This window comes from Danio rerio, chromosome 6 (genome assembly GCF_049306965.1).
Source record: "Danio rerio strain Tuebingen ecotype United States chromosome 6, GRCz12tu, whole genome shotgun sequence".
Taxonomy (NCBI): Eukaryota; Metazoa; Chordata; class Actinopteri; order Cypriniformes; family Danionidae; genus Danio; species Danio rerio.
The window spans coordinates 25,757,396-25,769,931 of NC_133181.1; the positions used below are offsets into that span (position 1 = coordinate 25,757,396).

The 12,536-nt window shown below is 31.6% G+C and overlaps 1 protein-coding gene across 3 annotated transcripts in view; it reads left to right on the forward strand.

Annotated features, from left to right (window-relative positions):
• The first annotated feature begins 5,243 nt into the window (after positions 1 to 5,243).
• The window catches only part of stx8 (syntaxin 8), a 106,305-nt gene continuing 99,012 nt past the window's right edge, over positions 5,244 to 12,536 (forward strand). Inside the window, exons 1-4 of one of the 3 annotated variants that reach the window (XM_073952729.1) lie at positions 5,244 to 5,350; positions 5,805 to 5,904; positions 6,878 to 6,972; positions 10,115 to 10,225. In XM_073952729.1, coding sequence (XP_073808830.1) covers positions 5,277 to 5,350; positions 5,805 to 5,904; positions 6,878 to 6,972; positions 10,115 to 10,225 — 380 coding nt within the window. In that variant the 5' untranslated portion in view covers positions 5,244 to 5,276. 3 annotated transcript variants of the gene reach the window in all.

Consider the following 12,536-nt stretch of genomic DNA (forward strand, 5'->3'; position numbering starts at 1 on the left):
TACGAAAGAAGAACATTGTGATTAAAAATCTATTTTTTGAGAGTGTCCAGGCTAAGATTAATAGTACACAACTGTTTCCTTTGTCTTTTGATTATTATTTTTGATGTGGTGTTTATTCTCTCTACCTTATGGTGTAGTGATTTTGCTCTTGGTCTGACAGCAAATGATCTTCTAAAATCATCCAGTCCTACATCTTCTGTCACATGCATAGAAAGGCCTTATTTAACTTCTATCCGTGTCAGGCTTTCTTATGAGAGATCGAGAGCATGCCACACTCTGTCTCCTTTACACACTGTATTTTACCGTCACCCTGCACATTATCAACATATTTGTGGAGCCAAAAAGGAACATTAATCAAGGCCACCAGTTCACATTACAGAGACTTAAACAAAAATTATCTTCACAGATGTGTTTTTTCTTTGTGATGGCCTGAGAGACTTGTTGATGACCAAGTGCCTGAAGTACTACAATAAACAGTGGATAGTTTTAGATATCTGTATCTGTAGATATCTGATGTGAAATAACAAGGTAAAAGGTTTATATAAAATGTGTTTTTTTTTTTTTTTTTGAAAAAAAAAAAACATACAATGTATTATCAATGTTGACAGAATAATATATATATCCAAAAAAAAAAAAAAAAAAACGTATGTAAAATTAGCTATGTAAAACTGTGTTGCAACAACTCTCAAAACAAAGACAAAATCTGTCCATTTGGAGCGTTGCAGAATTGTTTATACTGGATACATATTTTTGACGGGTGCTTTTTCCAGGAAATTCAAACATATTTCAACATATTGTCATTTATTTAAACACTCATTAGTTTGGGTTTAAAACAAAATTGTCATGTTTAAAATGCAGGCTAAAGTGTGTGCTCTCACTACTCACTTAAATGGGTTCAATCTTTTTTTGATGTGTAATAGTTGATAAAGATCACTTTACTTATATACCATAAAAGGCTTGACATGTTGTTTTGCTAACATGTTCACATGTTTTGCTAATAAGAATTCACTGCAATGGCTGATGTTGTTATGAATCACTATTGTTTATTTTATAATTTGATAATATGATTTTATTACAGTTGGTTATGGACAGCAGTCAGGTTATGAGTCGTCGTTCAGTCACAACATTTTAACTGGTTGAATTTTCCAGTCATTACAAGTAGTAATAAATGTATTTATTTATTTATTTAAATGTATTTACAAATAAATAAATGTATTTATGTTTAAGTTAATCAATGAATTAGACAAATAGGTTAATGTGTATAACATGTGAAATGACCTAACATAAATTAACCAACTACTGTATGTGTTAAATTTATAACCAGCATGCAAAGGTTTGGTCCTGTTGTCAAAGCTTAAAAACAGCGCAATTAGGTTAATTATTATCATAGTGGGCAGCACGGTAGCTCAGTGGGTAGCATAATCGCCTCACAGCAAGAAGATTGCGGTCTTGGGCTCCTGCTGGGTCAGATGCTGTTTCTGTGTGGAGTTTGCATGTTCTCCCCTTGTTCGTGTGGGTTTCCTCCGGGTGCTCCAGTTTCTCCCACAGTCCAAAGACATAGGTGAATTGAATAAGCTAAATTGGTGTATGGGTGTGTCCCGGTGTTGGGTTGCAGCTAGAAGGGCATCCGCTGCGTAAAACATATGCTGGATAAGTTGGCGGTTCATTTCACAGTGGCGACCCCTGATTAATAAAGGGAATTAGAAAAGAAAATGAATGAATGAATAAATGGAGGATGTTACAGGAGCTTGCAACATACACAGTAAAAATTGCTGGGTTACACACAATCGATTGTTGAGACAAAATGAAAGAATTTATTTAGTTAAGTTATTAGAACTTTTTAGTTTTTACAATTGTAAGTGGATTGTAAAATTAATTTACAATTAATTACAATTACAATTAATTAACTGCCCCCCCTCGAAAACCCCAAGAGTAGTGTTGTTTCGGCTCATTTTAAATATGTTTTTTGAAAAAACATCAAGCATCATTTTTTGAGTGTACAACTATTAGTGTAAAAAGTGAAATATAAATTATTTTACAAAAAAAAAAAAAAAAAACTAAAATGCAAAAAATACCATTTCCTATACTAATTTTCATTGCTTTACAACACATCACACACAACCATCAATTGTGATTTGTGTAGGTGAATTTGCTTTTCACATTTTCTACTAGTCAACAACTATATGTTTGGAAAAAAATTATAAAATTAATAGACCAGTTTATTGTCTTCCATGACTTCAGTAAGCTGTATTTTGGCAACCTATAGATTGTGTAAAAACTATTGGGTAAAATGGTAGTGTGTGGGATCAAACAGACTTAAAAACCTAGTTTACAAAATTAGTGCAAACACATCAAAACAATCAAACAAATAAACACAATAGGCTTGAGCTAACTACATTGTCTACTGTTCATTCATCTCCAAGTCTCATATTCAGCAGCACAAGCATCTTTATATATATACTTTTTGGTGAAAGTAGACTCTCATTAAAATGACTACTTCCACAACAATAGAAAAACAACCAACCAACATGGACCAACATATTCAGCTGCATTCAGCAGTTCAGTTCTAGAGGTAGGCTATACGTAAGCCAAACAGAATCTGCTGACAGTTTTTGCTGCTTCTGCGCAGAATTTTGTAAAAAATCAACAGATTTGGAAGTATCGTAACTACAAGCTTAATATATGATATAAAAACAATACCTTTTTAACTTTTAATGTTTACAATGCATATTTAATTAGATCCACTTATTTAGTAAACAAAGTAAGTCTCTCCTATAATATATCTACTAAAGACAGAAAATATCACTTTACAATATATTGTAAATAAACCATATGAATATTCTCATATTTGTCAATAATGTTACTGAAATTGATTAAAAAAATTATTAAACATAAATTTACACATTCAAAGTAAATAAGTAGACTCAATAATGGACTAAAAATTGGTTCAAATTGGCAGATTTTTGCATGCGCAGATTCCGTGTGGCCCTAGCTATAAGTTAAAGTAACATAAAATGATAATAAAAATACAGATAGAAATCATCATCTATTTTAGTTTTTACATAACAACATGTCAGCTTGTCCCATTATATATATATATATATATAAATATATATATATATATATATATATATATATATATATATATATATATATATATATATATATATATATATATATATATATATATATATATATATATTCATTCATACATGTTCTTGTCAGCCTTTATTAATCCGGGTCGTCACAGCGGAATGAAACACCAACTTATCCAGCAAGTTTTTATGCAGCGGATGCCCATCCAGCCGTCCATCTCTGGGAAACATCCACACACACTCATACACAATTTAGCCTACCCAATTCACCTGTAACGCATGTCTTTGGACTTTGGGGGAAACCGGAGTATCCGGAGAAAACCCACGCGAAGGCAGGGAGAACATGCAAACTCCACACAGAAACACCAACTGAGCCGAGGTTCGAACCAGCGACCTAGCGACCTTGCTGTGAGGCGACAGCTCTACCTACTGTGCCACTGCATATATATATATATATATATATATATATATATATATATATATATATATATATATATATATATATACTTTTTTCATAACAAGAACAATAGCATACAAAAATGAGGAATACAATGCTTACATTTTTCACATCAAAGAAACAAATCAGTAGAAAACCAAACAGATTGGAGTACAATATCATTATTGTACCAAAGAAATTGTTACAATAATGATATTATATTGGTGAGACAGTTATTAAAAAATAATGGACAACTTTTTAATTATTGTGAATTTCTCAATTATTTTAAAATCCCTATAACTGCTAAAGGACTTGTTCAGCTCTTATCCGGTTACCGTATGAAGTTTTTTTTTATTTTTTATTTTTTTTATTGAATACAAGAATAATAACATCACTGCATTGAAGAAAAAATACAATAATAAAAAATAAGAAAGAAGACAGAGAGAAAAAAAAATACACAGCCTCAATCATTAAGAAAAAAAATTGTCATAAGCTTTAAGAAACTTCTTATTATTATAATTAATAAGCTTAAGAGATTCAATATTGTACGAAATTTCAACAAGGAAAGTATTAAAATAGGTATTGTTTTTAGAAACTTGTTTTTGTGTATAAAAAATTTACAGAGTAACACAAAAAACAAAATTACAATAAGATCGAGAGCATGATCATCATCCAAGAAATACAGAAATATATCTTTTATAGACAAATTTAAATCATGTTTAAAAATGGATGATAAATAAAAAATAATGTAATTCCAAAGATGTTTAATGTGAATGCAACTATAGAATAAGTGAAATAAAGTCTCTTCATGTATATTGCAGAAAGTACACAAATTAGATATATCAAAATAATTAGCAATTTGGGAATTTGTAGGATAAACATTATGCAAGATCTTAAAATGTATCTCTCCTATTTTGTTGGATATGCTGAATTTGTCAGGTAATAACCATAAAATTTACATCTTGGGGTGGTATATACAGAGGAATGTAACAATCGTCTGACATGTCTGTTGTCACATTTTTTATCAAAAAAAGACACTCCATCCAAAAAAAGTTCAGGCATAATTGTTTCCCTCTCATTAAAGTAAACAAAAGTCTTAAATAAATGCACATAACTTTGTGACAAACTCTTTAGAACACAGTTGAAGGATTAAGCTGGCAAAGAGAAGTTATACAATGTCATAAATTATTCATATTCCAAAATATTGCCATCATTTTAAAATAAGTCCAAAACAAAAACAATTCCTCTTTCAAACCACTTATCAATAAAAAGAGATTTCCCACGAGTTAAGACATTAGAGTTATTCCAAAGAATTTCTTTGTGTGGGGAAAAATTGTGCACGTAACACAATTTCCAAGCAAGTAAAGCTTGTTTGTGAAAATTACAGAGGGAAATTGGCAATTTAGAAGGGATTAAATTACATTTTAAAAGAAAGTCTAAGCCACCTAATTTATCAAATATAACATTGGGGATATGGTAGCAAATTGAATTATTACTACGGAGACATCTTTGTAGCCAATTAATTCTAAATGAGCTATGCCTAATTAAATCTTTGAAATTTAAAACCTCTAATCCACCCTCTGAGCGCCTATTAGATGAGACTGATTTTCTAATTTTATGGGTTTTATTCTTCCATATGAAGTTCAATAACACTTTATTTACATAATCAGCAATTTTGTCATTGATAAAAAGAGACATCGCAGGACAAACACAACGAGACATCGGTTACCGTATGAAGTGTGTCTATGAAAGGCCACCGTATGACGTCGTTCCTTAACAGGAAGTGGCACTGCGCAGTTTATGTTGATGTGATTTTGCTGTGAGTTTCTGCTAAAACGCTTTTTGCAAACTCGAAACAAAAGTACCGCAACATGTCAAAAGACCTTTGGTGAGTGCCTATACTATTATTATTTACTGTCATGTTAGATCTGCATGTCAGGACAGTACGTTAGACTTCAGACTTCAACACTATTAATTTAGTGCATCTGTAACTGACAGTCAGATCAGTTTAACTTTAACGCTAGACTAATTTATCTATTTTTTTTTCTACTCCCCAGGGCTCATTTTACCCTATACTTTAATTGATCAATTATGTTTTCGTTCACATATTGCTGTTTTTACGCGTCTTGTAAAGGTTGCCAAGCCGGTTAGCTGACATTTGATTGTCACATGATTGTGTTGATGACAACCTTGTGATTTAAATAACTGGAAACCCTTATCTCATGATCCCCATTGGAAGATTTTGATAAGTGTAATCTGTGTTTTGTTTACAGGTTAGAAAATTATGATGCAGCTTGTAGGCTGGCTCAAGAAATTGCAGAAAACATCCATGAAAGAAACAGACAGCAGAGGACTGGAGGAAACCCAGCCAAGGCAAGGCAGGATTTGATTGTTTACATCAGGGGTCTCAAACTCAATGGCGGGGGGCCATATTAGTGACTGACGATTCATATGAAGCACAAGAAAAAAGTGGAAATCTGATGTAATACATTCTTACACTCATACATTCTTCCCCAGTTTATCAAAACTCCTTTTAGTTTCTCGTTGTATATGTTGAAGGGGTTGTTTAAATTGTTATGAAAATACCACATTATATAAGCATAATAATCATAATTATGTCCCAATCAATTGTTGCTTTACCAGATGTTTAACCGATAGCGTAAAACATCAGAAAAGAGTTTGAATAACTTTGTTGATTGTACTGGCAATTGTTCTTCTCAATGTCCTTCTTTTTTTTTTAAACTACAAGAGAGGAAACGTTTTTATGTATGTATTCACGTTTACTTTAACATGTGCAATTTAGCCAGCAGTAAAATTTTACTAATGCACATTTTTTATACAATTCTTAATATGCATATTAGAAAAATATATTAAGGATACATTTTTGAATTGAATATTAGCAAAATAATCATATTTACACTACTAACATAACGTGTAAGCCTTGAAGAGGTGTTTGTAAAAATAGAGCACGTACAGACATATGTTTCAACTTTTACATTAGCCCCAGAAATAATCTGCATGTGCATTACTCTCAACTGCACACTGAGAGAAACAGAAAGTAACCTGCATATATTGTACAGTACTTTAAATGTCCTGTAGGTGGGGGTCAAAAACATAAGAGGCTATATGCAACTGCACAAAGATAGTGACTCTAAAAAAATATATTTTTTTGTTGGGCCGAATCTCATTATATTTTTCATGTCAATTTCGGGCTGAAAGAAAAAGGAGGAGGGTGGCCACAAATGGCCCACAGCCAGGCAGTTTGAGACCCCTGGTTTACATGAGATAGTTAACCAATCTTTTACACAATATAATAATCTCTCTTGTTGCTTTTCCATCCATGTAGATCAACATGACCCTGAGAGCATCATTACAGAAGCTAAAACAGAATATAGCACAACTCAGAGAGACTCTGAATCGAGCAGCTGTTCAACGCCATATGTATCCTTTCATTTACTTGACTGCACTTTCATTTCACAGAGGCCAAAGCGCCTTACAATTGAGGAATCATTCAGCGATTGAAGAAGCAATACAGTCAAGGAGTGCCAGTAATACAAAGGGACTGTTTGTGGCCAGAGAATTAAGTGCCAGCATTAGGAGGAGGGAGTTTATTTTTCTTTTTTTGAGAGAGAGTGAAAGGTGTTTTTACAGGTACTACATGTATAGTGTTTTTTGGAGTGATTATAAGAACCTGCTTTGTGCAAATGTGCAAAAACTGATGCAAGTGTTGTTTAAAGTGTCAGAGAGATGAAAGAGCATGTTTTCTACATGTGGTTTGTTAAGCCCACTCACCTGTGTGAGGCAAACTTCATGAATGCATAGTTTTTTTTTAAAGATATGAAGTGATTGTAAAAATGTGCCTTGAGCAAATGTGTAAACTGATGCAAGTGTTGTTTAAAGTGTCAGAGAGATGAAGGAGTGTGTTTTCTACTGGTGGTTTGTCAAGCCCACTCACCTGTGTGAGGCACACTTCATGAATGTATAGTGTTTTTTTTTAAGATATGGAGTGATTGAAAGAATGTGCCAGGTGCAAATGTGCAAACTGATGCAAGTGTTGTTTAAAGTGTCAGAGAGATGAAAGAGTGTGTTTTCTACATGTGGTTTGTTAGGCCCACTTACCTATGTGAGGCAAACTTTATGAATGCATAGTTTTTTTTAAAGATATGAAGTAATAGTAAGAATGTGCCTGGTGCAAATGTGCAAACTGATGCATGTGGTGTTTAAAGTGTCAGAGAGATGAAAGAGCGTGTTTTCTACAGGTGGTTTGTTAAGCCCACTTACCTGTGTGAGGCACACTTCATGAATGCATAGTTTTTTTTAAAGATATGAAGTGATTGTAAGAACGTGCCTGGTGCAAATGTGCAAACTGATTGAAGTGTCGGTTAGGGTTAGGTGTCAGAGAGATGAAAGACTGTGTTTTCTACAGGTGGTTTGTCAAGCCCATTCACTTGTATGAATCACACTCAGAATTGACTATGTTTTGGGGTTGTCCTGTAGTTCTGTGTAGTTGCTTCACAAAACCAAGAAAGTTGAATCCAGCAATTAGGATTATAATGACTTCTTTATGATTGTTTGTTTTGCAGTATCATTGAGAACTAAGATTTTCTAAATTAGTTTGAATCCTATATGCTGTTTTTTTCTCCTGAAAAAACATAAAATCAGACATTTGAATAAATTATTATTATCATTTTCAAAATGAATTTCATATCTAGACAATGAAAGAAGTCCTATTTTTAGTTTAGTGTGATATAACAACATTATAGGAATGACCCCCTAAAAGGCAAGACATGTCTTGTACCATTGATATCCATTGATATCTCCAGTGATATCAAAAGACAAGTAAACCCAGTAAACACCTCAATGGTGATGTGAACTACATGTCCAGAACATGAACACAATATTGCATAGGTTGCACTTTATTTTACAGTAATCATCTTGTACTTTCAGTGTACTTGCCAAGGAAAATCCTGGGTCATATAAGTTATCTACATAGGTTAAGGTGAGTTCCAGTAGTACTTTTAGGTATAAATTCTAATTATTTCCCTGTTTATGTAATGCTGTGATAAATAAGAAACAGGACTTTTCCAGAAATCAGAAAATGCTCTAATGCTTTTATTTTTTTTATTTTTTTATTAGAATATGCAAAAATCATACAAATACAAGAAAACGTCAACAAATAACAAATACAATGCAACGAAACAAAAACAAAACAAAAACAACAACAATATAGTCATGTACTGGTATGTGCGTGAGTGTGTGCGTGTAAGTGTGTGTATGCATGTAAAGGTAACTTGGTGGACAGGTCAGAGTACATACATAAGGAACAATAACAGTCAATAAATGAAGCAAGTGTCACAGATATAGATAAAACATATAGAAAGAAACCAGTCAGAGGTAGGGAGTAACAACAATGCACATTTATGTATGATAGTAAAAATGAGAGTAAAAAGAAAGAAAGGACAACATCTAATGCTTTAAAATAAAGTGTGTTCATATTTAGGCACGTCTGCTAGCTTGGACAAATGATCTATTATTGATGATGTGTATAATCTGGTCTTTTATCATAACTGTCTAAATATATTAAACCATGCTTGATAGTGATTAAAATACTGAGGCAGGTGATGTATAAATAAACTGCAAGTGCCCAAAACTTGCCCCTAGCTCACATATGTTTGCCCATTACTTAAAACTATGATAAAAATCCTGTTTAAGTCATATATGTGGCATTCTTGGTTAAGTTATGTTCAGTAGTAGAGGCACAGAGTTTATTATTTGCTCATCAGTGAATTAAACAACCGTATCAGTACAATTAGTGAAGCTGTTTCCAATAAACTAAATGGTTAATGAGACAGGTGTTTAAATTCAGCTTCTTGACTTCATGATCCAATCAGAAAGTTTTTCAATCTCTGTTTTGTTATTATTTTAGAAGTTCACAGTGGCATACTAAAATCCCATAGCATCTGAAATTTTTACATTTATATTCTACAGAGTAGGTGTTAACCTATTGGGTTAAATGACATGAACTGTGCGTGAACAAAACAGAATCTCCACTTTAGGCAGTTAAAGAGGTAGTTCTCAGACAGTTAATTCAATTACTCACCGTTAAGTGGTTCCAACCCATTATAAGGTTCTTAAAAAAATATTTTAAGAAAAGCTGAAAACTTGTTACCATCGACTACTATTTTAGAAAAAAACAAAACAAATACTGAGGAGGTCATTGGTTACATCTTTAAAATAGCTTCTGTTGTGTTTAACACAAGAAAGAAAATCATAAAAGGTTGCAACAAGTAAAGGCTGAATACATTTTGACAGAATTAGCATTTTTGGGTGAACTATCCCTTTAATAAGACAAAACGGTGATTTCTCATGAGCACCTATAGAGGGCAATGTTTAATAACAAACCAGTTTAAGAACGGGTGAAGTAGTCCTTCGGTGATGGTGGATTTGCAGTTGTAGTAATTAAAAGTGAATGTTCTATTCATAAGTTGATGTTTTTATGATGATTTAGCATAGCAGTCTGTGAGATGAGCATAATAACGCAGTAATAAATGTGTCAATTTAAAGCCTTAATGAAAAATTCCAGAATGCAAGCTGAAGCAGACAGAAGACAGAGCCTTGTTGATGATCTCGCTTCTAGAGAAACAAGACTGAACGCTTCTTTCAAAGGAGACATAACAGAAGCTGAGCCATCAAGGTACATTTGGATATTATGTGAATTTTTATTCCTGCATTTTAATTGATACAAATTTATGGAAGACTAATGTATAAAATATATTATATATTGGTATTATTATTTCAACTTTTTCAACATAACTGTTTGTTTAGAGTGGATTAAAAAAAAAAATTTTTTTGTATCATACCAGGTAGGGATAAGCAATATATAGTTTGAGCATCGATATCATAGTGCGTGTATCCACAATAGTTACATCGCAGGATTAGATTATAATAAAGATTAAAAAATAAATGAAGAGTTTAGATGCAATGACCTCTAAATGCCATCTGAAATTTATATTTACAATTATGTGTGTATGTTTAGTAATAACACTTTATTGGCAAAGAATTAGTCCTTTTCCTGGTCTTTAAAGTGAAATATTTTTAACATAAACAAAGGAGGCTGAGAAAATTTTTAATTTTCAATGGAAATTTTTAGACTTTTCAGACTGAGGTTTTTGCATCTGAACTCTTCAAATATATTGTTAATTATTATTATATATTATTGTATAAAATTATTTATAGAATGATGACCTTTTTATTTTACATTTGATTGTTCAATTTCTATATTTGAATACTGTTAGATACCTCGTTAAATCATAAAACAACTTTTGTTTTTGCTCCAGTTGTATTTATAAAAGCTTGTATTCAATTATATTTTATGCCGATGCACTGCATAAAAAATGACTTGATCAGCCTAGTCAATCTATATTAAAGAAATCTTGTGAAATAGAGCTATTTAAATCATTTGGTGACATTATATTCTTGTTGAATTATATATCGTAGCAAAACAAAATATCGCAATGTCAGATTTTTCCAATATCGTGCAGGCTAATACCAGGGCTAATGATTTTTTTTTTTTTAATGTGAACAGTTCACATTTTCACTGGTTCTACCACACACAAATGATTAATTGCTATTAGAAGTTAGCTATTTTTTCTTAAAATTTCTTTTTAACATTCGTTGCTAAAATGCATTTGTTTTCATAAAAGCACCATGAATTGTAAATTCTATATTACCCCACAAAGTTTGGGGGTCGAAAAGAATTTTATAATGTTTTTAAATCTAATAAAAAAACTTTTAACTCAAGATGACTGTTTGTAGATAAAAAAAATACAGTAAAGCAAGTTAGAATAACTGTTTCACATTGTAAAGTTTCTTTAAATATAGTTTATTCCTGACAAAGCTGGCATTGCTGGAGTCCAGTTTATTTGTTGATCCTTCAGAAGTCATTATGAAATTCTCAACTGATATTAAACAATTGCATTATTATCACTGCATTATTTATAAATGCTTGTAATAGATTATATTTTATGTTGATGCACTGCATAGAAAAAGACTTGATTAGCCTAGTCGATCTGAATTAAAGAAATCTTTCCAAATAGAGCTATTTAAATCATCTGGTGACTTTACATTCATATTGTAATTTATCACAGCAAAACAAAATATCGCAATGTCAGATTTGTCTAACATCGTGCAGCCTAATACCAGGGCTGATGATTTTTTATTTATTTTTTATTGTGGACAGTTCACAATTTCACTAGTTCTACCACACACGAATGATTAATTGCGATTTAGAAGTTAGCTATTTCTTTCTTGAAATTTCTTTTTAACATCCTTTGCTAAAATGCATTTGTTTTCATAAAAACACCATAAATTGTTAATTCTATATTACCCCACAAAGTTTTGGGGTCGATGAGAATTTTGTAATGTTTTTAAATCTAATAAAAAACTTTTAGCTCAACGTGGATGTTTGTAGATAAAAGTACAGTAAAGTAAGTTTAAATTACTGTTTCACTTTTGTAACGTTTCTTTAAATAAAGTTTATCCCTGTGATGACAAAGCTGGCATTGCTGGAGTCCAGTTTATTTGTTGATCCTTCAGAAATTATTCTTAAATTATTAATTAAGAAGAATAATTGCATTATTATCTGTGCTAAAAACAATTGTGCTGCATTTTTTATTGAATTTAAAATATATTATTGGTAGCATTTTTATTTATTTAATTTATTGTTCAAACTAACTTTTATTAACACTTAGATTTAAGGGACAATTCACACTTGCTAATTATAATAATAATAATAATAATAATAATACGTTTTATTTATTACACGCTTACAAGAAAGTAAAAACAACAAAGCAATAAAACAACAGTAAAACAATAAAAAAGATACAAAAAACACAGTAAGAATAAAAGAGATATCGCAAATTAAAAACAGTTCTAAAAAGATGATTATTAAGTAGCTTCATAAAACTGTTCAATGAACCAGCATTCCTAATGTTAGTGGGAAGAGC